Source organism: Sturnus vulgaris, chromosome 4 (genome assembly GCF_052056855.1).
Source record: "Sturnus vulgaris isolate bStuVul1 chromosome 4, bStuVul1.hap1, whole genome shotgun sequence".
NCBI classification, from domain to species: domain Eukaryota; kingdom Metazoa; phylum Chordata; class Aves; order Passeriformes; family Sturnidae; genus Sturnus; species Sturnus vulgaris.
In genome coordinates this window covers 49,804,504-49,828,402 of record NC_142246.1, presented here as the reverse complement: position 1 = coordinate 49,828,402, position 23,899 = coordinate 49,804,504, and the positions used below count along the sequence as shown (strand labels likewise).

Genomic DNA, 23,899 nt, shown 5'->3' with positions numbered 1-23,899 from the left:
TACTAAAGCTTTCCTACAGACTACTAGAGATTGTGAAAAAAATGCCAAGAAGTATTATCACTTTGCTGTTTTCTTATGAGAATAACTGAATAAATGGTAATCTGACTTCTACATAGCATGATATCCCATACTTACTGAAGTGAAAGATATTTGTCCTTTCACCAACAATTCACATCTACTTTAAGAGCTTGCATTTCAAGTACATACGTAATAGAAATAGACAGAAGCAAAAGATGGTAAAAATCCCGGTAAGACTGAAAGTCATCTCATCTTAATGCATCATGGCAGTGAAGCCCTTATACCTCATTTAGTAAAATATATTAAAAAAACATTGTAAAATATCAGGTCAAGGTATAATGCTTTATATTAAGTTCCACCAGTACTTAAATCTCAGAGAGACTTAAAATCCCAACCAGGATATATTTTTCATGCAGCACTCCCCATTCACCATAGTGAAAGACTGTGCTACATAACTTTCAAATACCAATTAACCATCTATAAAAAGAGGAAAAAATACAGTCAGTGCAGACATCGTGTTCCGGCTACGGAAGAAAAGCAATGCTATTCATTTTTGAGAAAAAGCACACATCCTCTACACATTTTGTTTCCTGAAGAAATACTAATACTTTTGGTGCTTTTTAAAAGCAATGCTACGGACAGCAGCTCTTGGATTAGCAATGTATTTGAAAGTCTAGTTAGTTTATTAGTAACTAAGTATAAACCTACAGCCTCTTGCAAAAGTCATTTTATTAATCACAGCTGCATTTCTTAAAATGACCACTTTGTATTTATCCTTGCTAGCTATCCTTATTAGTTAGTATTGCAAAGACAACACAGTTACAAGAGAAAGGAATGAAATTGTCCAAAAATGCTACAGTTGCAGAGCTTTTCTTATTGATGATATCATCCATAAACCAAAAAACACAAACCAAAACAAACAAAAAAACACCCCACAGCATGACTCAGACTCCAGATCATACCACCACATGAAAAAAAAAGTAATACAGGCTGATTTCTTTTCTTTGTTTACTCAGGAGGCAGGCTGTGGTGCAGTGACAGAGATAAGAAAGGAAAATCTGGCCTATTTTCTTTTTGTAAAGCAATTACACTGGTCCAGATGCAAAGAGATTAGACCTCTATTCCCCCCCCCCCGTTTAGTTTAGCACTGAAGAGCAAAGCTGCAGTTTAAAAGCCAAATATGAGAATACAAAGGTCCCCATCCCACTCATCTGATGATTAAGAATTTTCCAATAAGATGTACATGCTAAGAAGTGAGGCTTAACAAAATGTTTGTGTGCACACATGCAGGGCATGCATGACCTCTATATATACAGCAAGCTTGCTAGGAGCAAAAGAAATCTAGGAAAAAGCAGCAAATTGACTAAATAACAGTGTTATACAACACTAATGCTTTTTGTCTGTTCGGGAGACTGGCACACTTGCTAATTATTAAGAAATCATCACTATTATGCAAATCAGAACCCTTACTAGAGGGAAGGGATTTGAAGGAGGAGGAAAGGAGCATGCAATACTGCATGTTAGCAATGTTACACTGATCTGAGAATGTGAGCACTTCCAGAGGAAATACTGCTGACAAAATGCACTCCACAATCAACTGAACTAGGATCACCTAATCCTGATACACAGCTCTGTCTGCAAGCCAGAACACTAGTCATGATGCTATTTGCAGTCAAGGGACAAAGAGAAAGAAAGGAGCAATGCTGCAAGGTGGAAGACAATCTAAACAAATGAAAGGGAGACTTCATTATTTTCACCAAAACAAAGCCCAGACAAAAAAACACAAACAAACAAATGAACTGTTATTTAGATACACATAGAGTGACACCAGAAAAAAATCTGGGTTTGAACTCAACCTGGAAGCCAGAATAGCAACAACTAAGGAGAAAGAAGATTCAGTGGAATTAGACACTGCATGGCCGGCAAACAACTCAAACCAGTAAGATTAGCAAAACCAAATACAGTAATTTAGCATGATTTATGCTTACACTAAGCTGGGTCTTTTCTAATCCCACAGCATCCTTGAGTGATGAAAGGAAGTAATGGTTTGTAGGACTCCGGAGCCCATCTTCTCCCACGAGACAGAAAGTAATAATACAGCTTCTCCTGGTACAATTTCTGCATCTTTCCAGAAGGTCACTGACAGACTCCTTGAAGATGGGGACAGCACTCTGTGCTATAACAGTCACACCTTCTTCGGCAAGGGTGCATACAGGCTCCAAAGAGCTCCAGGTGTACACAACAACCTATCAAGCACATTGAGAGAGAGCACAAAGCTTAGAAGATAGGCTATATCTGTGAAAACAATGCAGCATCCTAGATTTCAGACTGCTCATTACAAGAGATGTTTTTCTGACAGCACCAGCTGATTTCCACCTAGCAAGAAACTACACAATAGATATGGCATAAAAATTAGATAATTCTAAAAACCTAACAAGAAGTCCATTTCAAACGGTCTGGAGCTGCTCTTGATCTGCAAGACTTTTTTGTTTTCTCCAGGCTTCTTGAGAGGAAGAGATTGCCAATTCCTGCCAAGGGAGTGCTGGGAAATGGAATTATTGAGTGACTAATTTGTTGACTCTTTTTCCTCCCTTCCTGGATTAAAAAAACCCTCAAACAAAAAGGATTTTCTTGAGATTGCTCAGCGTTATCTGATGTAACTCAGCTGGGTATGCTAGAGCTTCTGCATAATCACTCTTAAACAGAAGCAAGCTCCATCATCTTAAAAGGGATTATGAAGTTTATATTAATACAGCAAAATACATTCACAGACATCATCCATGCAGTATGAATATACCCTTTTAAAAATCGCGTAATTTGGAAATTAAGCACTTAATTTGAATTACAACATTCTATTTCATAAATTTCAGTTATTTTTTGCCTTAACAGGAGTGTGTAGTCAGGAATAGATCTTCACTTCTTTCAAGAGTTAAGTTCCAAATCTTCTTTAAGTTCAATATACAGTATTCATCAGAACTATCCTACTGCCAACACTTCTCTGATGCTATCAGAAAATCTGGATTTATGTCTGTTAGAATAACTCAGACCAGAAATGAACAATTTCCTTAAGTGCAGTCCTACTCCAAGAACTGACTATCCAGAAATTGCAACCGTTTTCTGTACCATATATTATTCCATACAAGCAACCTTATAAATATCAAAATTCGTGGAAGCCCATCAGACAGAAAAATTATCTAGGAGCTGACATATTCATACTATTAGTTTAAAAATTACTACTTTGGAACTAGTAGCGACTAATGAGTTATTCCAGGTCTCTAGGTCTGTTTTTCCATCCTTCACACTGTTTTCACATGAGACACACTTTATGTCAGGGGCTATATCTCATAGTGGAAAATGGTCCCTAAATTCATCTGGGATCCAGTTGCCATATAATTAACAGCAACAAGCTGAAAAGTAAGACTGTTGTCTACAAGAAAATACACCAGTCCAAATACTAGCTTGGATACTAAAAATCCTATCAGTTTCTATAGCATTATCGGAAAACAGTTAAGGCATCAGTTGCAAAATGGTGACATGCATAGGTGATCTTCCAATTAAAGATGTGCTGTTCATATTTCAGAAAATAATCCAGTCCTTTTTCCCAAAGCCTATAGTTTGAATACTGTTAAGCCCTGGTACAATTCCTCCCTCACCCACTTAATCAGGTTATCTAGTTCTAAAACCCAGGGAACAGTTTTGTTAATTAGTGAGGTACCATTTTTCAAACTTTGTTGTATTTTATCATCAGTCCCTTTAAGATTTCAACAGATTAGTTCACTTCAGCCTTATACCTCCAGGCTACAAGCAAAGTAATTCCTTCTTCTGTGAAGCACTACACACTACTTTAATAAAGAATTGTTGCCCCCAAGATTAAACACTAGAGTTGCATCTTATGGTGTTTGAGTATGGCCTTACTGAAGCTTGTCTGTACAAAGATGTGTTCATTTCAGCTTCTCCCATTTTTGCAGAAGGCATATAAGAGTGGTGAGGTAGGTGTCACTTACTCTCAAAGTCAGCTTGTGGTCCTCATGAAAATCTGAGACACCATAAATGTGCAACATCCCTTTGTCTTCATAGGCCACAGGCAGCAGTGGTGCAAAGAAGTTCTGGGCAAAATAATGGAGCAGTTTCCACTTACCACCATACTCTAAAAATGGTTAAAAAGAAGAAAGACTGAAACTGATTGCAAGATTGCCTTGTCACACATTCCCTGCACGTGCTTTCTGGTCCTGCTATCAGCACTGCAACATACCCCTCCACCCTTTTTCACCTCTACCAAGTGCAAAGAATGACTGAAGGTACTCTTGCTTCCTTCCAGGCAAGGCTCTGCCCTGGAAAAGATCTGATGCTCTTTCATGCTTTGAACTTTCCTGAAAGTTTACATTTTTCTATGCCTCTATCCTATCACTGCTACACTGTCATTCAGTTCAAGGAAGCCTTAAAACACAAGTGACAAGGCTGGCACAGTGTACCACACACAAACCAAGCAGCTGGAACCATCTGTGCTGCTGAGAATCCAGACAAATGCACTGGCATTGCCACAAACTACACTACGATACAAGGTACTTACACAAAGTGCTCTCTTCCCCTTTTTCAGTCCTCTTTTCAGTTCTTCCTTCCATCAATAGCAATAAAGGCAAAAATAAGTTCCCGAACCAAAGACAACTCTGAGCTTGGCAAAACAAATTTGCCAACATCTAGAGGCAACACTTCCTCCATAGGAGTTAGTATTCATGACAGACACATGAGAAACAGTTTACACTGCTTCTTTAATGGAAAGCTGTACCTCATTATTTTAGTACTTTGAAAGTCTGCCATTAAACTGGAAAAACCATCAAACTCTGCATCCTCTCAAAAAAAGCAATTTTGCTTTTTTGCTTTGCAACACTGCCATGTAATCATTTTAAAAGAGAAGTTGCATCCACTGTCTGCATTTTAAGTTTGTCTTTGCTCAACCACTATCCAGTCATTGAAATGGCACTAAAAAGAAGTAGCAAGTCAACTGTACCATCTCACAAGGAAAGTTAGATACTGGTTTCACTCTTGTTTCTGGCTCTTTATTATATACAAGTTTAAAGTTAATGTAGGCTTTATGATGTATGGAGAATATTTTCAGAAAGATGTTTTTCTTGTAATGCTCTTAGTAATTACTCTCTTAGTTTTGGTTCTTGTACAAAGCTCTTAGCATTTTCAAACATCTCATAATTAAAGACTTATCCAGAGTCATCTTTAAAGGGTTGTTGTGGTTTTCCCAGGGGGACTTGAACATGCTTTGTCTGTACTCTACATAGACATGAATGAACTTCGTGAAGAATAAGTGCATTAGCTCTAGCTGAGCACCTTGTTCTCAGCAAGTTCACAACCAGCTAGCTCGGAGAACAAGAGACACTCCTATCTGCCTGGAAAACCCACACAAGACTGAACTGTGCTATGAGATGAGTCTGTTGCCAGCAAAAACACCACCAGCATTCAAGTCAATTGCATTGAAGCAAACCAAAGAGATAAGGCTGGAGGAAAACTTCAAGAGAGGCAGCTGCGTTTCTTCAAAACAGTTGATAAACGGATGAACATACTCAGTATATTGGTGCTTCTCAGTGGAACCATTTATGATGGAAATGACCTCTAGGATCGAGTTCAGCTGTTCATCTGCCAAGTGCACCATTAAACCTAAGTTCCCATGCCACACCTGTATATCTTGTAAATACCTCTAGGGATGGTGATTCCACCACTTCCCTGGGCAGCTCACTCTGATGCTTGACAACAACTTCGGTGAAAAATTTTTTCCTAAGATCCAATTTAAACCCCCACTGGCACAAGCAAGACTTGATGCCATTTCCTCTTGTCCTGTCATTTGTTAATGGAGAAAAAGGGCTGACCCCCACCTTGCTATGACCTCCATTCAGGTAGTTGAAGAGATCCATAAGGGGTGTGTGGGTGTGTGTGTTTGTGTGTCCCAGCCTTTTTTTCTCCAGTCTAAAACCCCCAGCTCCCTCAGCTGCTCCTCACAGGACCTGTGCTCCAGACCCTTCCCCAGCCCCACTGCCCTTCTCTGGACACACTCCAGCCCCTCAATGTCCTTCTTGTCGTGAGGGGCCCACAGCTGAACACAGAATTTGAGGTGTGGCCTCAACAGTACTGAATACAGGGGGACAAAACCCCTTCCCTACTCCTAATCACAGGCACAACCCAGGATGCCATTGGCTTTCCTGACCACCCGGGCACAGTTTGCTCATGTTCAGCCACTGTTGACCAGCACACCCAGGTCCTTTTCCACTGAGCTGTTTCCCAGCTACTCTGCCCCAGCCTGTAGGATTGCCTGGAGTTGTTGTGACCCAAATGCAGGACTCAGGACTTGGCCTTGTTGAACTCGTAAAATTGGCCTCAGCCCACCGATCCAGCCTGTCCAGATCTCTCTGCAGAACCTTACTGCCACTCCCACCCAACCTGGTGTAGATTGCAAACTGGCTGAGGGTGCACTTGAACCCCTTGTTCAGATCCTTGATAAAGATATTAAGCAGGGCTGTCCCCAGTACTGAGCCCTGGGAAATGCCAGTAGTGACCTACTGTCAGCTGGATGTGAATCCATTCACCACCACACTTGGCCTGGCCCTGCAGCCAGTTTGTTTTCATGGTGAACAGTGCACCCATCCATATCATGAGCAGCCAGTTTCTTCAGGAGAATGTTGTGGGAAATGGCATTAAGGCTTTGCTAAAGTCTAGACAGACAACCACAGCCTTTCCTCATCCACCAACTGTGTCACCTTGTCACAGAAGATCAGGTTGGTCAAGCAGGACCTGCCTTTCATAAAACTGTGCTGGCTGGGTCTGATCCCCTGGTGATATGAACAAAGGAATGTTCTAGCATTCCAAGGACACCTCCTGACAGAAAACATTGGTGGTTTAAAGAACAAATCTACCAAAAACAGAGGTAGATTCAACAGGTTTAATGACTCTTCAGTCATTAAACTTGAGAAGATGGGAGATTGGGACTGGGGATGGATTTTCTGAAACACAGTAAACTGGGGGGGCAGTAGCTTATCCAACAAACATCTATGGGCCTTGTATGAGAAATGGGTAGGGAGAGTCTGGGAGGGGTTGAAATCTCTAAAGCCTTCAGGACTGCTACAGGACTTCCTGGAATTTCAATTGTCAATTAATTAAATTGCCAATGCAATAGATGTTGCTCACTGCAGAATTCAGGCAGAACCCACCACAAGCTCAGTATGATCTGAGGTTTCAGTTCCTGTTGACTTGAATTTTTTTCCTGAGCTTAATTCACATGATGAAAATCTAGGCTTCAGCTGTCTTATATATGGAAATGAATAATGCAATTGATGTAGAGCAGTTTCTGCTACTTAGTGTAATATAAAATCCTGGGTTTTTTTGAATGGGTCCTTCTCTCAGTCTCTGCTGTGCCTTGATTTCCAACTGGATTACACAGCCATACTGCAGAGGGAAAGAGAGGAGGTTTGCTACCTAGGCAGCAGAGATCCTCAAAAAACCTTTACAGTGGAGAAGAGGACACATTCAGAGTGAACGTGGCATTGAACTTCCACAGGGAAACCCAAGCAAACAAAAACTTCAGCCAACAAACAAAATCAAACAAACCACACACTTACAAGTTTGCACCATTTCAAAACCCACTTTACTACTCTGACACCCATTGTTTTGGAATGTTTGAAACATCATTAGTCTGCTTAACTCAGATCAGCTTTTAAGACTGGTATTTCCCCTCCCAAAAACTAGAGAGTCATGTTAAAGAATCAAAGCTCAACTGCTGTAGCTGTTTCACACAGGAAGTGTTTTCCAAAGACAACTTTTCCAGCCAATGGATCTTGATAATACATTTGTCAAAGCAACTTTAGACATCAAGGAAAACTGAAGCTAATTACAAAGTCCATATTTTTCAGTTTTTCTGTTGTCTTGATTTCCATAGGACCAGAGCTACATTCCTTTATTTAAAAACAGGTAACTTGTATATCAAGTACACCATGCACACACGCAAAAAAAAGGGATGTAAAAAATCTGGAGGTCAAGAAGTTATAATGAGAAATATTTAGGTTTAAACTTTCGTGTTACAGACATGCATGCCCAAAGGCAACAGTCAAAGGTTATCTAAAATAGCCCTGGGTTGGTTTTCTTCTCCTTCCACCACATTTGAACTAATTCTTACAGAAATCCAAGTTCCTCAATTTTTCCTGACAATAACAAGGGGTTTGCAGTCTCTGTGGTATTAAACTTCAGAACAGGAAACTAAAATTAGGTTTGTAATGAGACCCCAGTACCCTTTTTTCTGACTCTTCCCTGAAGCCTTCTACACTGATGGTGGGAGTGCAAATAAACAGATCTCCCTGAAATGATTTTAAATTAATCACTTCACACCATTAAATGCAACCTGGGAAATATGCTGCTAGTTCTTTTCTCACCTCAGCCTCATGAATTCAGATCAACTATTCTCCATAACAGCCTGTACCAGGGCTCACCAGGGGCTCTAAATATTGAACTTGCAATAAAAGCCAGTTATCTGTTTGGGAGAATCTCATTACAACTGCGTTGGATACCTCAAGGTGACAGCTGTCTGGGAGTGTCACAGCACTCCACCAAAACATACTACAGAGATGCTAAAAGCATCCAACATGGCACAGCCAGCTTCACAGCTACGTGCTAACAGTCAGAACCCAGTTGTGATAAAAGATGTTTACTTCTGAGCTGAAGGCAGAAGTACTATGACACAAGTACTGTGCTGTGTTTTCATTCAACCCAAGCAAATATCTTAAAGGTAAAAGTTAAAAGGAGAAATATTTGCTACCTTCTTCCCTCCCCACCACGTGGAAACATTTCTGCTTTGTACCGGAAATTACGTAAACCCCTCCATGACTTTCAGCAAAGTGACAGATTTAAATAAAAGCACTCCTTGGTGACACTACTGTGCCATCTAATAAGATGCAGAAACGTGTTTTTGAAGTGCAAATAAAACTAATTTCTCCGAAGTCTCGCATAATTTCAGCCGTTAGCATTTCAAAATCCCTCTACCACACTGCCTAATTAAATGAATATTAAACCTTTCCTCATCTCACTGAGGGAATACAACAAAACAAAGGGACAGCTGTATCTCTGCTGAGCTTCTTTCTTCTACACCAACTTCAACAGCATATGAATAATTCAAGTATTTGATAAATATTCTACAGTGATGTCATCTCTGTACTCAAAAAGACATTTATGGTATCTACGACCATTACATCTATCAATACACCCTCCGTCTTTACAGAGGGACACTTTTCCAAGCATCTTTTTCTCCTGAGGCACTTAAAGCCTAAGAGCATCACTCACTGCTAGAACAATAAAAATGAACATTGTGATATTCCATTTCCTAATACAAGTCTAGAAAATCGAGAAAGATGAGCATCATAGCTGGACCACTGCCTTAACATTTAAATAAATTAGCCTCTTTCTTCTACTGGTTTTTCCTTTGTTGTTGCAATTATTTTGCTTGGATTAATGAAAAAAAAACCCCAAAAAAACAAAGAAAAACAACAAAAAGGAAGAGGGATAAACATCTCCCAGAAAAAGAGGGGGAGGGATGGTGTGGACTACTTTTTTCTCAAACCCAGGCCAAATGACATTTTGTTCCAAGGACACATCAAGACTGTCCATAGACAGTCTTGTTTTTTCTAGTTTGCTCATATTTTTTCACACCTGAAATGCTTAAATAAAGCTTTTCAAAACCAAAATATGTGAGAGAGAACTAAAATTGAAAGAGAATCTACCCAAGTCCTATACAGCTGCCATAGGACAGCTTCTCCATTTCAAAATGACTTCTAGACAAAATGTTTGGAACATGAAACACAGCCACTTCCCTCATGCCACACATTCCTCATTCCTCCTCTACTTCTTACTGCCTAAGTGACTTATCTCTTTATATGTTTGATTATTTTTGTGCTCTAAGAGGAAAAAAAAGAGTGTAAATAGCATATTAGCAGAATAATTTAGTCATGAGGAGTGATTCACTTAATCTGACACCAAGTCAGACATCAAATCTCAGCCAGTCATCTCCTTTAAAAAGCTTCTCATAAGCTATGATGAGTGAGGAATCTTAAGAAGTTCTATGAAAATCAAATTCATCATGGAGAAGATAATTCAGCACAGTTCTGAGACAGCTAAGGACACAATGAATCACATTTGGAGATAATCACCTCTCCCCCAACTGACTACAGAAGAAATCTAGATACTGAATTTTTACATCATAAATCCCATCCTGGAATGCATTTCTAAGGGATGGACAGAAATATATTCAAAGTTTGTAAAGCTACCCGAGAGACAGAGCACAGTTGTATTTCTTATTCTGATACTTCCAGATGAGGAAAATACAACTGGTAGCTGGTGCTTCTTACCAGCCTGTCACAAAACTTACCCAAAGAAGCCCATGAAGGAGCCTGCCAAATGTCATTGAGTTGCCAGTACAGAGCGCCCATTGTGTGTCCTTCTCCATTGATTATTTCACTTTGACTAAAACGATAGAATTCAGTTTCTGTCTTTATACACTGAGCCTGCATCACCTTGGTCAACAAAGAGTTAAAAAATATTTTTGGTATATTGGATTTTACTTTTTTTCAAAACATGTTTGAATACATTGATACACAATACAGACTTCACAGCAACAGCACATAACTTTAAACCTGAGCCCTGAGGAATATCCACCAGCAGTGCAGTGGATCTCTGCTTGAAGGACATCTATTCCTAGCAGCTCCCAACAGCTTTGCAGGCAGTACCCTTCAAGAATCTCATATGGGGCTACTTCCATACAGTGAAGACGGTCTTTGAAAGGCAAATCAAAGACAAGAAAAATAAAATTAAATTTAAAATAAATTTGGGGTTTTTTAATATTAATTTAAATTTAATTTAATTAATTTAAACCCCTCCAGAGTTGCAAAATTATGTTAAGCTGTGTTACCTTCAGTATACACGACCTTGATGTCTAAAGCCCTATACTCTGAACTTATATTCTCACTTAACAGTCAAAACTGTGCATCACAAAAGCAACTTTTTTTCAGCTGCACTCACACTTCTTTTCTCCTTCTCCATGTCATCTAAATACAACTTTTCAGAAGTTTTCACTAGCCAAGTTCTCAATGGATGCTAAACAGACTGCTATGTTCTTCACAGTTTATTATTAGGCTGGGGAAATATAAAGAAGTTCTTAAAATAAAGTTAAAAGCCTTTAGGACAGCCCAAAAAGTAAAGATATTACTTCTAGTTAACCACTAAAGCAAGTTTGCTTTCTTTATCCTTTTTGCTATCCTTATTTTGGTAGTAAATTGTTTAACCTGTTAATAAGGCCTTGACAGACTTAGCCTTACAGAAACTCTCACAGCTTTTTTGAGTCAGGACTTCATGGTGCAAGCTTTACCCCTTTTCAATTTCAACATCTATCCTTGTTCTCTTGTCAAGAGTGCCAAAAATTCTCAAGCTATTTTGTTTTTATATAAAACTTGCTGACAGCAGCTCTCAAACATTAGAAACTTAGTGAGTGTGCAGTTATTTCCATCAAGAGTGTTTCTGAAATTCTTGAAACACAACAAAAATTAACAGCACTTTCAATTTGCCTAATAGCATTAGAAAGTTACTTAGCATATTTTTGAAGTTGTACAGAAATCATAAAGAAACAAGCATGATGTAGAACTACTATGAATGAAGAGCAAAATATATCCTTCTGATTTGAAAAAACCCCAAATATATTCTCTAAAATATCAATATTTGAGTCTATAACAAAATAAAAGCTACTACCAATCTAACTAATAGAAAACTACATTATTTGGAAAAAATCTTGCTTCCAAAGCTCATGTGCTCCATGTGGCAAGAATCAAAGCAATGAGCCTACAGAGGCCACATGAAGAGCAAAACATCCCCACCCTGGAACAGGGAGTAACATGCAGCACTGGAAATAATCTTGCATACCATGAAGCCCAGCACATCCCTGCATCTTCCCCCAGCTACATGAGCCCAGCTGGAGAGAAAGGCCAAGGAAGCACATACTGACAGACCTTCTCGCAGCTGAGACAGTTTCTCAGTAATTCCCTGATTATTCCAGGCCTTCTATCATGAAAATTGGAGTCTCTCTACAATAAAAGAGAAATAAGCTAGCTCCAAATTAAACTGGACTCTCTGGAAACTTTCTGTATGATGTAACACTCCCTAAGCGACCAGGTCCAGTTCTAACAGTAGACAGAATTTAATGGAACAAGTACTGACAGCTACTTCTATGGAAGACATCACTGTTACCTGAGTGAGGTAAATCATATCTTTGAACTTCTTTACAGGATCTGGGCTCTGGGGAAGCTTGAAATGACGCCCAATCCCTTGAAGCATCTGAATATTGCCACCTTCATGGTGCTGCCGATGGAGAGAAAAATTGCTTGTGTAGGACCAGTCCTCAGGGGAGGAAACCTTTTAAAAAACACAAAAGTAATGAATGAAAAGGTAGAATGAACATTTAATGACAGCCAGAATACTGAGGAAAGGATATCCATTACAGCTTACTGACATAATTCAAAATCTTAAAACTAGTAGTTTATTTCTATAGTGCCTCATGCAGTCATGCAAGGATTTTGAATCACTAACACCCTTTGCTTACACTCCCTGTACAAATAAATGAAAACACACATTGCTATTGAACCCAGCAGAGCAACTTTTGGGTCAGTGACATTTAACTCCTTTGTCCTAAGGTTTGGGTTGGCCAAGGACCTCAGAGTTTTGCTTGCATTCATAGTAAATCAGAAACGCCCTAGATTAATATGGAAGAATGTAATCCAGTCAAACACATTTAGGTATAAAAGTTATGTAAGTCAGTAGGGCTATAAATACTAATAATATGTACATACATTTTCAAAACCTGCCTCTGATTATAAATGATCATAAAACAGCTTTTTTCAACTGAAGACAACACAGCATAACTCATTAAGTTATTATTGCCAAGTTTTCATTGTAATTACTCTCTCTAAGCAATCTTATTTAAATTTCCTTTTAGGCTGGATTTAATAATTTTTATTGTTATTAATATAATCTTCTGATTATGCTTCAGATGATGTGCTTTGCCCAGTAAATCGAAAGGAACATTCTGAACTCCTTTTGGCTGCATGCACGAATATCAACATCCCTCCCTGGACAAATGCACAAACAGTATGATATTTCTCTGCTCCACTTTGATAAATAAGAGAACATATAATATCTAAATTTAACAGAGACAAAACCAATTCCTCTTACATGCAATATGTTTAGAAATAAATTATTTAAATGAAAGAAATTGGTAAAAAAATAAAAATCCAAACATTATAAAAAAGCTTTTCAGCTTTTGTCATGTTTCTTCTCTTTCTCAAATGTATCTCCCTAGACACCACGAAAGTAAACAGATGTTAGCCAATCATTACTGAGCAATACATTAAATAGAATTACTACCAGAAATAACAGTTTTGTAATAGTCTCTCATCCAAACCAGGTTCGTCTTGCAACATCAAGGTAAGTATACTGAACAGTGAGGAAGGAAACAGAAGGTTTCATCCCCTCCCTCCACAGCAGTACACACTTCTCTCCTACTTGTGTCATATCACACCTAACAACACATTACTACAGTTTGGATGCAGAAGTTTGTTAGGAAGAGATTCATTGCTCTCAGTAAATGAGGGTCAAGGGGACAGGAAGGTGTGGAAGCCCAGCCTTACCTTTTCAATTGTACTGAAGGAAGGCCAGGATTGAAAGCCATACTCGGAAGCAAAACGAGTTTTAGGATAAACTGTCCAGTTCCAGCAGTCACTGTTGTAGTCATAAAAGTGTGTGTCACCATAATGGGTGTCATAAGGATCCTGGGAGAGCCAGCCTTCTTTAACTGACTCCAAGCCATTGGTGGGACTGGATGCAACAAATGGACGACTCTTATCTTCCTGGGATTTAAAAAAAAACAAAACAAAAATACAACCACCTTACAAAATAATTGGTTTTTACCATCTGAATACATAGATCAGTTTTTGAAAAGAGGAGTTTGGGGGCAGCAAGACCATGCTTTTTCCAAATTTCTGAGTGACTACCTAGGAAACATTCTCTTTTTATGTCCTAACATTCATCATCTTTACTTGCTTAATTAGCTTCTTACTTATGTTCTTGGAGGACAGCTGGGCATGATTCTGCTTGCTCTGCTGTTCTGAGGGATTCTCTCCTCACATCAAGAGATTTTCTATCTTTATATGCCTCTAAATTCTTAATGAAGGCTATTTAAAGTGTGCCTTGCGAAATATATACTCAAGGAACATTAATATTTGAGTATTGTGACTTATTTATGGAAAATTATTATATTTGCAGTGTTTTTGCAGGAACAAGACTATGATTTTCTTCTTTCTTATTAAACAGTCACCTAAATTTAGTCCTAACAAATCCAAGGTGTTCTGCTTTTAATGCTTGCATGGTATCATTACAGGTTATTGTCATTTTAGCTGGCTCTGCATGCTAAGATAGATGAGACTACCAGAAGGATTACATTTCAAATTGTTCAGAGCTGTCTTTATTTATAGCCTCAGTAGACTTAGAATACGAAATATTTTAACAGTTGCCTCCAAAGTACTGAAGGAATCCTCTTGCAGGTATAATTCATTTAACACCCCACTTCTAGTAAGATAGAAGCCCGAGTTAGTTATCAGTAACAAGTTACTCCAACTGGCTCGAACACAGCAATGCACTCAGACGTGCTTCATTTTAAGAGACAGTCCTGTTTCCCCATCTTCTTCTTTCTTTTTTCTTGATGTGAATAATTAATAATTAATTGAAACAATTTACTAGAGGAAATCCTGGATTCCTTGAAGTCTTTAGCTCAAAGATAAAAGTCTTTCCAAGCTACCCAGTCCAATACTACTAGTAGTTACAGGTTTCTTCAGCTGGCTTGTATTACACAGGACATGAAGTTATCTCCCTCTATGGTTCTTTTTTTTGCACTCAAAATAGTTATTCTATGGATTTAAAATAAAAATAGGTCCATCTTGGATGGCAATGCTGCATAAGTATCAAGACAGAACACCTGACTTTGTAGCACAGACACTTGCCACCCAACTCATGTAGTTAATCACAAAAACAGCACAGCATACCTTTGCACTCAGCTCAGTACAGAAAGCTAGAATCTCCTCTAAGAGGAGAAATAAACATACAAAACCTGTGCAAAATGGGTAGTGCCAAATCACACTAGACTTCATCAAGGATTCCAGGTGTTTGTGGACTGCATACTCACGGTTTTGATTTTATATCAAAATATTTTACTTTGCCTTCATATACTGTAGAATACCAATATTTTGTTTACAAAATCAATACAATGACTACACAGCATGAGTTTGTTGTTTAGCATCACTTTTGCTTTACCTGCTTAGAACAAAAAATATTCAGTCACATACTGAAGAAATAACATCCTTATAGATTTCTTCAATTGATATTCAAAGACCTAAGGATTGTTAAAATGCTTTTCACAGTATTCTTCAACAAAATCAGGATAAAGGAAACCTGATCGTCAATGCAGGAACGAAAAAAGAAGCAAGATCTACTACACTTCCAGGTCTTACTTTACACATCACAAATGTTAAAGTAATTTATTTATTTTTTTTTTTACTTTTGAGAATAACTCTTGAGTTTAGAGAGTTGTTTAGAAGAGCTTGGAAAGGGTGATTTCTCAACATGCTCTTTCTCATGTCTTAGAAGTATTAAAAGGAAAAAAAGGAAATCCCAACTTGCTCAAACATTAAAAGCTTTTGCCAAGCCATATCCTCCTACAGTTTCTTGAGATTACTTACACTAAGAACTATTTCACGTATGTTCTTCACATAAAGGGTCACGTAGTCGTTGATGTAGACTCCTATGTCAGGATAAGGTATAGAGAACCAGTTGCTTGCAATTGCTGCTTCATTTTCATTGTTACCACTCCAAATAATAATTGATGGATGAGATTTTAAACGTCGTACCTGAAATAAAATTTAGAGTTTCAGAAGTCAAGCAAAATTACTTAACAATGTTTTGGGTTTTTTTCTTTTTAAATCACTTTGTTACTAATTGAAATACAAGTCCTCATGTATATTACATATGCTAAGCCTACAATTCCCATTTTTTGCCACATGACTCAAAGTTTTGTAATATACACTTTCAGAAGGGAAAACTTCCAATATGCTAACATACATCTGCCTTATGCACATATGTGCCATCCACCTCTACTCAGCCATGTGTGTAAGATAAATTCTGTGCAGTCTCCTTGACTGCAAGCAGGCAGAGGAGCTCAAGAAGATGTAGCAAGGTTACATTTTGTGTCTGCTACATAAAGGTACACTAACAAACACTTCCAAACAACCATTTTTGGAAAGCAAACTTATACAGTCGGTCAATCAAAAACAGATAATGTGCAACAGAGCTTTGACACATGGATAAAATACCTGATGAGAAACTTCTGCTCTTACGGATTCTAAATAATTCTGGTTGGTTGGATATAGCGCACATGCAAACATAAAATCCTGCCAAATCTACAAGGGAAAGGAAAGATTTTAAAAAACTGGCAGCAAGTTACTCTACATAATTGAAAAATATATGGCTATTGGGATGCACAATCCTTTGTTCAGACAGCAAACAAATCACATTCACCATGGGGCTCAAGCATGTGTATATTCCACCGTGGTTATCCTTGATATCAGGGTTATGAAATATTTACCCTTAGGAATCAGAGCCTGACAGTCTACATTGAGGAGTGGAATACTGCTCAGCAGATGAAGTTCTGTGAGTTTCAACAGAATAATCAGGAACATGAATATGGAGCAATTTGCAGCTGAACAGAACAAAAATTTCATATTTATTTACTATTTTGTAGGTGTAACACCAAATCCCCATTATGTAATGAGAAGAGACAATAATTCTTTTGATGTGGCACTGAGCACACTTAACAGATTTTAATGTGTACTTGCTAAGAAAACACCTCCATACAAAATTATCTTAAAACCAGCAAATCTTACCCAGTAAGAGGGGCAAAAACAAACTAGATGCTCTAAAAACACAGTGATCTCTCTCTTCAAAGAAAGATCAAGTAGGTACTAATAGAGAACAGAGAGCCTTTCAATTCAAGAACAATAAACTCCATTTGTACCTTGCAGGAGAATTACAAAAAGGGGAAAGGAAGCCCAATGAGATGGCTAAGATTTCTTGTTTACCTGTTTTGCTTTTTAAATTGCCGTAACCTTGAGGCTCCTTCTAGTCTACCTCAAATGTTAATGAAAAGATCTCTAGAAGGAGCACCTTAACCCACAGGAGTCTGTAGGAGACTCCACTTTTCTGAATGCCATGCTAGATAGAGAGAGACAGAGACCAGCTCCTCATACAATTACATTTTTATTGCATCAAGAATATCCTTTTCCACAGCTCTTTTCAGCACACATTTCCTAAGGAAACTGAAGATAAAGAATAAGACAGTGGGGAATAATGGAGCCCTTAGTAATTGTTACAATCCTAACACTTACAGAAAAAGCAAAGCTATTGCTGCAGAATCACTGATAATCCTTTAGTGACTGTTGGTGTTAAAACTCTCTATTGAAAGAAACTTTTTCTCACTATTTCCCTCAGTGAGTCATCACTGGTTTTCCTTAAGCACAGTTTGACTCCAATGCACGTTTAAGCCTTTGCAAGACCATCAGAAGAAACAAAACCAAAAACCTCCCCCAATGCCCGTTCCAGAATAAGGGTCTGATTTTCTGCATTTACTTGATATTTTGGCTGTTAAATAGGATCTAAATCTTGCACTGAGCACTGTACAGACACAGATCTAAATGGCCTACTTAAGGTGCCTAGTGTCAAAAATTAAAGAACTGTAAGTGCTCAGAAGCCTTGAAAATCAGGACACTCATTGATGACTAAAATAGATGTAACTTTTTTTTTGCAAATACACACATCTGAAAGCAGCGAGGTATGAATTCTGTTTCCCTGCTTCTTATGGTGTCAACTAAGACCAGCCACACTTTTTGGGATTTTTAATACCAGATGCAACTTGGTCTTCATTCATCTATTCACTACTTCATCAAAACGTATTAATACGTGCCTCCAAGCTTATATAATCAAAGGTACTCATCTATATTAGTGATTGCAGCAGGTGTTCACCTTACAGCTATATTTATATTCAATTACAGCTTGTTCAAAATGGCCCCTTGGATAATGCCTTCCATGTTTGTCTTTGGGCCAAATGAAAAATTTGAACCAAAACCACCCAAACCTTTTCAGCTATTGCTAAAAAGAAGAAAATACTTTTAAAAGAAATAAAATTCATTTCCACAACTGAGAAAAGCATAGCTACCTTCTAACTAACAGCGACCTACTATAAAGTCTCCAAAATATCACTTCCAGATTCAACACACCACCTCTGTAATCAGAAACCATTCAAATTAAAAAGAAATTGAAGAACTCCAACCAGCCAAACAAAAAATTGGGTTAATCTCACCTCCCATGTTGATACTCTACAATGTCCTTTGGAAAGATGGTTAGAACTTATGTATTAATTCTCCTTTTTTTTTTTTAATTTAAAGTGGATTTTCATTTACAAGTTCTTGTAAGTTTTTAAGTAAGTATTCTGTGTTTATTGTTTTTACCATTATCCCTATTTCATCACAAATATCGTAAAATTCATCTTGTTCATATACTCCTCCTCCCCAAACCCGAAGGGCGTTCATGTTAGCATCTACTGCAGACTTCAGGAGTAGCCTCAGCCTGTCAAATACACAAAGGAGATATACCAGTGAAGTTCTATAACTTAAGAATTTCTAAGGTTATACAAAAAGAAGAAACGAACGCCCCTACCAAAAGAACACACAAATCTAAATCATTAGCAGGCAATCTAAGACTTACAACTAACAGAAAGTATCAAAATACTCTAGTTTCTAAACCTGCATGTCTGGACAGAGCTCTCAAAAAGCAATTTTTTGTGCAGAAAAAATTGCTTGGTCCTGTTAACACAAAATAGATGGAGTGACACATGTGTAAGTGCTTTTCAGAAGTACTGGCAGAATCAGATTTAGAAATACTATGTTTTATTAATCATGTTGGTCTTTTCTCCTCTGATATTACTTGCTTTGTGTATCAATTACTTGAATTCAAATTCTCTTTAAACACAATCAGGAAAGTTCATTTTCTTCTTGAGTTCCATAATGCATAGCGAGAATGGGAGGAGAAAGACTGGAGATCTCATTTTAAGGGTTTTAGGCTCCAGTCATTTATCCTTAAATCATACTGGCAGCCTGCAAATTGCATGTGAATGGACACTGCAGCACACCCTGTTGTCCTGGTCTCCAATAACCCAGAGCAAAGCTTAGTCCAAGCACAGTACAGCCCCCATCCCACCTGCATCTCTGGGGTGCTGTGCATTGAAATCCAAGTAGCCTAGATGAGATCAGGAAAAGCAGAGAGGCCCTATGCATCTGTGTAACCTTGCATGACATAGGTTAGGACATGGATGAAGTGCACATCCTCTGACTACCAATGGATGAGTCCAGACAATAAGGTCAAACAACCTGAGGATCATCCCTAAAAATACCCAAAAGGCCAGTAACTATGAACTGCAAACAATCACCTTCCCACCAGTAATTGCACCTACATACCTTGAACATCACTCAAATCTCTTCACATTAATTAAGCCCTAATTCTGAAGCCTCCAACCCACAACAATTATTGTTCTACCTTGAAAGTTTTATCCACTAAATCCAACCTTTGATAAAAGATGTAGAGAGAATCAGGAGGAGGAAAAGATGATCCTTTATCCTTAGGAAACATCAAATGTGGCTTACATGTCATAGGTCACTCTGTCCTGGAAAGAATCTGCTGGAACCCAGTTTGAGCCCTTAATAAAAATGGGTCGGCCATTGATTCTGAAGTAGAAACTCAGACCTGGTGAGCCAGGAATAGGCTCCTGAACAAGTTCTACTGTCCGAAAATAAACCTGTGAAGACATGAAACTTAGATTTAAAGCTGACAAAAAATGAATTAAAATGGCATAAATAAAGAAAACCATTACAAAAGGGATAGAACTGAACAATAACAGCTTAGAATTTGTCAAGGAGTCAAAAGACATGGTCTCATCTCTAAATTCCTGCTTGCATAAAACACACGGTAACAGTACTAGAAAGAATTCTTTCAATAAGCCTGTTCACTTTTTTAAATTGCTATCATATTAAGAGAGAGCAAGAGAAAGCATGAGCAAATAACTGTACATGTGCATACAAGTATGTAAGGAAGAGAGAGATGAAGTTTAGTTGCTGCAGAATTCAGTCAAAAGTCCAGCTGAAGGCCAGAAAGAGGAATACAGTGACTGCACCAGATCAGAAACACCATGTAATCTGATATTTTCTCTATCAGGAAACTGCAGCAGCTTAGTTTTAAGTCTTGTCCCTGAATGCCTAGCAACAGATTCACGTAGTACAAGCAAGATCTTCTTCTTCTACTGCTCTGAAATGGTAACTTTTTAATAGGTGTAACAGTGAGAGAAAAAAATAGCCATGCAAATACAAATGCCAGTTTGCAAGTGAAGAGCCCTCTGGCCATCACAGCTGTGTTAGAACAGCATGATCAGCAATAATGTTTCAGAGAGACCAGTTCAGCTAAATAAACACTTACTCTAAGTATTAAAGATAAAGCACATCTCAAGAAGAAGCAGAGGCCAAACTTTTAGAGTTGCTCTTTTAGCTTAATATATGGCATTGTGATGCTGAAAAAAGAAAACATTCCTTTTTCCTGTTGCAGGTGGAATTAAAGCTCTCAGAAAATCGTTCCAGATGTTTTCTGGGACTTCACTACAAGCAACAATGGCGCTCTGAGGGGTATCCTGACTGCACTGACACAAACAGCCATGAGGGAGCAATTAATGCACTGCAACAGCACTGACCCCTTATTTGTACAGGCGCCTTCCCCACCTGCCCTATCAGCTCCTGCACACCTCCAAACTCTTCCAGAAAACAGCTGTTTCAGGGACACTTGAAACATTTCCTCCTGCATCCTTGCTCCAGTTCAACTTCTTTAAGTCAGAAGAAAACACTTTTTCTTTCTTGTACCTGTTGTTCATAATCATAGGGAAAAAACTGGAAAATTAAATAAAGGGAAAGAAAGTTAATAGTAAATTTTAGCCAAAACAGGTTTGGGTCAGAAGGGCAGGAACCTAATTTTTTCTAAACCACTCCTAAGATAGCAACCACTCCTCTCAGATGACTATTTGCTTTACCTTTTCAAAAGGTCAGCTTGTAGAGTACAGCCTGTTCTCTCTGCCACAAGCTTCAGCTGAGGCAAGTATCTGTCAGTAAATCAGGCTAAAATTAACCTAGTTAAGTGCAAATGATACACTTGTCTTCAAGAAAAAATGCAATTCTTTATTTCACACACCAGACGTGGCTGTAGTTCAAAAGGGAAATTATTAATCCTACTATGGGACTGCATTTTCTGAACGTTCATCTTATCAAAAATCACACATAGAGACAGAAAATCGTTTCTAGCATTAGGGAAGAAAAAGAAAATCACCATTTTTTGCTTCCTCTTTGGTGCTTCTAAGTTAACTGGACAATTATTAACCAAATACCTGGATAGAGACAATGCATGTGACAAACCAGATGCATTAGTGGATGTTGCAGATCACTGAGCTCAACCTAAACAGCTCTGTATCATGGCAGTGACCATTCCTAGAATTTTGCAGACTTAGTTTAACATGAGAAGTTGAATTTAAATAATAACTAATGTTTCATACAACTTTCACAGTTACTCTAACTCCTGAAGGCTAAAAAAGAAAAACTACAGTGTGAGTAGCACTAGCAAAAAAGTTCTGACCTTCCTACAGAGAATTCAATTACTCAGAGAAAAACACCTCAGTCTCCATTGCAGCTCTTATTTTATGGAACGAAGGGGCAGTTGGAGCTGCCAAAGTATTCGGGATGTCATCAGGCAGGTTGGGACTGTCTCAGAGTGCATTTGTAATGGAGTACTTATATTAATAACAGAAGTAATGTGATATTGCTTTATTCATGCTGAAGTGGAACTCATGCAACTGGCCAAACCCAAGGCAATCGGAGAGGCTGAAACATTCAGGCAGGACCACCCAGACAGCAGGAGCAAGAGCAAAAGCTCCTTAGCCTCAGGTCACATTCCTAGGCCTTCAAGATTCAGTACAACCCCAGTTCCCCCGGGGCCAAATGGTAACAGCACATCTTCCTGTTCCTACTACAGCTTCCTTCTGCTTTGGGGGGTAAAAGAACAGAGACAACAACCACCTTACATGATTGGCTACGTGCCCTTCTGGCTACCAAGACCTTGGCCACCTTGAAATCTGTCTGATAGACTTGCTGCCTGAGGGCTGAACATTTCTCTCAGTCTTGGGGCACGCACAAAAGGCTCTCTAGCCACCAAAGACCATCAGCTGGTTCTGGGCATAATTATGAAACAGATATCTGTCTTTTAAAGGCACATACAAAGGCTTTGTACGCAGTTAAGTGACCTGTGGATCACATTTGGGATTCCCATATTTAGCAGTAGGAAAAGTAGTAAGGATGAAGATGCCTAGAGCTTAAATAAGATCACAGAACAACCCAGCGACATAACAAATTAGCACACAGCATGAAAGTGGTGTGAAAACTACAAAGCCAGAAAGAGAGCTCTGGAAGTCATGCTAAAATGCCTGGGGAAAGAGTGTGTAAAGGGATGGAGGGAAAGATAGAGGCTTTTTTTTTCTGCTACGCTGAACAGGAATGAATAAGTACTTCTCTGAGCCAAAAAAACTCCCAGCACTGCTGGCTAGAGTGCTATAGAGTGCTCCTGAAAGTATATACTGAAGGCTACCCAGAAATATTCCCAAAGGATTAGTTAATGTTTTGAAGACTACTCTAGCATGTCAGAATCCAGAAAGTAGTTCAAGCTAGGAGTAGCCAAATCTGACATAAGATCAAGCTGTGCCTTCTCACATGTACAGCTCTCATGCTTCAGTTTTCTCCTGTCCAAAGTTAAGTAGATACTCATATGGACACAAACCATTTGTGAGATGCCTCACCACTGGTTTTTTTTTGGGAGGGAAAAAGGGTGGAAGTAGGAAATTTATTCCTCCTGAACAGAGTCAGTACAACATGGACAACAGAACTAACAACAAAACAACCTTCAGAAGCATTAATCCCTGATTGTATCTCCTGAACTACTCAAAGTTCTTATTAAATATATGAATGTTGCTATTCAGTCCTGCTGACAGGAGAGAAAATTATGCTACAACATGAAAAAAATGCATACGGAGCCTTTTTCCACTCATACAGCTCTGAGTGGGGGGCGATGGTGTGTGTGTATGCATGTGTCAGAATCTAAGACAAAGAATGACAACACACAGGAAGGATGACCAGAATTCACACTGTAAGCTGTAAAAGCTTCATATGCTGGTTAATTCACAATGCTCACTATGTGGTGCATTTGCTTTTTTCCCCCTATTTCCCCTTAAGGAGAAAAAAATAAGAGCTTCTGTTGTAGACCATGAAGTCCCTATGATCATTTGAGCTCTATGAAATATTCTGATGACACAAGCACCCAAATGGAAATTATTAGCTTTCCTATCATTGTGCAGTTTTCACACAGTAATAATAGAATTTTCCTTTTTAGAAGCTTTTATAGTCATATTTCCTACAACCAGTTTTTCCAAGCGTAATATGCTGTGTTTTCTTGGTATGGGTTTTTTAATTGTTTCAAAATTAGAACACTAATAACAGCAAAGAATTATCATTGTGACTTCATAATCAAACTAGGGGCTAGTCCTATATAGACTACAATACCAGAAGCTACTAGTTTTTCTTAAGTTTTTTTCACAGGAACAAATGTTACAACAAAT

The 23,899-nt window shown here is 38.4% G+C and overlaps 1 protein-coding gene across 9 annotated transcripts in view; it reads right to left on the bottom strand.

Moving 5' to 3' along the window:
- MANBA (mannosidase beta) overlaps positions 1 to 23,899 on the bottom strand; it is a 53,536-nt gene that overhangs the window by 7,205 nt on the left and 22,432 nt on the right. For 7 of the 9 annotated variants that reach the window (XM_014875229.2, XM_088163940.1, XM_088163941.1 and 4 more), the window contains 9 exons: positions 19,848 to 19,999; positions 18,657 to 18,774; positions 16,467 to 16,553; positions 15,837 to 16,004; positions 13,734 to 13,952; positions 12,298 to 12,462; positions 10,430 to 10,574; positions 4,023 to 4,165; positions 2,007 to 2,264 (listed from right to left, as the gene is read on the bottom strand). In XM_014875229.2, the coding sequence (XP_014730715.2) occupies positions 2,007 to 2,264; positions 4,023 to 4,165; positions 10,430 to 10,574; positions 12,298 to 12,462; positions 13,734 to 13,952; positions 15,837 to 16,004; positions 16,467 to 16,553; positions 18,657 to 18,774; positions 19,848 to 19,999 (1,455 nt within the window). The remainder of the gene's footprint in view (positions 1 to 2,006; positions 2,265 to 4,022; positions 4,166 to 10,429; positions 10,575 to 12,297; positions 12,463 to 13,733; positions 13,953 to 15,836; positions 16,005 to 16,466; positions 16,554 to 18,656; positions 18,775 to 19,847; positions 20,000 to 23,899) is intronic. The other 2 variants (XM_088163945.1, XM_088163947.1) reach the window with 2 other exon arrangements.